General features: G+C 34.5%; 1 protein-coding gene across 1 annotated transcript; it reads right to left on the bottom strand.

Moving 5' to 3' along the window:
* On the bottom strand, nucleotides 1-1,100 carry LOC107815184 (zinc finger protein ZAT11-like). The gene has a single exon (XM_016640710.2). It carries the CDS (start codon nucleotides 961-963, stop codon nucleotides 457-459), a length of 507 nt encoding a protein of 168 aa, XP_016496196.1. The 5' UTR covers nucleotides 964-1,100; the 3' UTR covers nucleotides 1-456.
* Between the last annotated feature and the right edge of the window lie 627 nt (nucleotides 1,101-1,727).

Below are 1,727 nucleotides of genomic sequence, written 5' to 3'. Positions count from 1 at the left end.
TAAACACAATCATCAAGTATATAAAACACTATATAAATCACATATATATTACATCCAGGCTTATGTATGAATAATCACATACAGTTAACCTTTAATTTTGACATTCTTAAATAATCCATCTATAAAACGAAATCCACAAGATTAGAGACTCCTAAATCCCTCATATAAACGAATAAATAAATCCTTATCTAGAGCAAGATCTATAACAAGAAAAAAGAAAGAAAAAAAAGAAGGCAGCCCGGTAAATAAGGCATCTCGCATTCACGCAAGGCCCGAGGAAGGGTTGCACCCTAAGAGGTGTGATGTAGACAGTCTAACCTAATGCAAGCATTAGTAGCTGATTCCATGGCTCGAACACGTGACCTATAGGTCATTCTGAGACAACTTTACCGTTTCTCCACTGACTCCCCTATATAACATGTAAACTCCAGAAATTATACTTTCTAGTGATTACAATCACAAGAAGCAATCAACTACAGGAGATGACTTCCCCAACTTGAACTCTAAATCATTCTCCAAAGGGGTCAAGTTCAAATCCAAACATAAAACTCTCCGACTATTTGATTTCTTTACAACATGAGGAACTTGAATATTATTATTTTCATTCAATATAGCTCTATGCCTTCTCATATGCCCACCTAAAGCTTGACCTATAGGAAACTCAAGCCCACAAATTGAACACTCATGTGTTTTTGGTTTAGGAGGAGAAGTTGACAACTGATGAAAATTCAATTCTCCCATTAATCTTGGCTTCTTATGACTTGCCCTGTGACCGCCGAGAGCTTGAAATGAAGAAAATTGTCTATTGCAAGTTTTACACTCGAAAACTCGATTAGGAGAGTTGTTGATATTGTCAAAATTATTTGCTTGGCGAGAGAGAAGCATCAAGTAATTGGCCATGGTTGTAATGGTATCAAACTCACCTTCTCTTTCTCTCTTTATTGGTAGAACCACCATTTTCATGCAAATGTTTGAGAAATGGTACGTACTTTTGTTTCTTTTGTGGGGTTTTTTGGTTGAATATTGGGTGTGGACGAGGGGTTTTTGGTTAACTTTTGTAGGAAGATGAAAGAATGAAATATTGTTTAGGTTCTTGTGGGGGAATTAGGTTATTTATTTATAAGGGTTTTTAGTTTGATTAGTTTGACTAGGATTAGTTGAATTTTTTGTCATGACGAGATCGGGCGTGTACTTTCTTGTGGGATAAGTTATATACACTTCTTTATCTGTTTAGGAAATGACAGTGGGGCTTTTAATCTAAAAGGAGTATGTAGTAGTTTTGCTAACTTGAATTAGTGGTCTTATTCGGTGCCGGAGCTAAGAATTTTACTAAGGAATTCAAGAAATTAAAAATTAAATATGTGAAGTAGGCAAGGAGATTTCAACATATTATACAGATAAAAAAAAGGTTTAACCTTATATACGTAATGTAATTTTCGAATGAATTGAAAAGGGTTCGGATGAATCCCTTTTGCCTCTAGCTCCGCCTCTAGTCTTGTTGGGGTACACTAGTGGTAGCAAAATAGATTAAAAAAATAGTTATCGAGCCATATTATCTACTAAAAAATAAGTTGGATAATGAACGTTTTAAAAATAGATCAAATATGGATAAGATCCATATTATCCACTTAAAAATGGATAACCAATGGGTTTAACTTTTATATTTGCGAAGAGTCAAATTAGAGGTTCCTCAAGTTTGAGAAACTGAAAATTTTTCCAAAAGTGTT

This window comes from Nicotiana tabacum, chromosome 13 (assembly GCF_000715075.1).
Source record: "Nicotiana tabacum cultivar K326 chromosome 13, ASM71507v2, whole genome shotgun sequence".
Classification (NCBI taxonomy): domain Eukaryota; kingdom Viridiplantae; phylum Streptophyta; class Magnoliopsida; order Solanales; family Solanaceae; genus Nicotiana; species Nicotiana tabacum.
The sequence above is the reverse complement of the archived record's forward strand: the minus strand, read 5'-3'. Positions and strand labels throughout refer to the sequence as shown.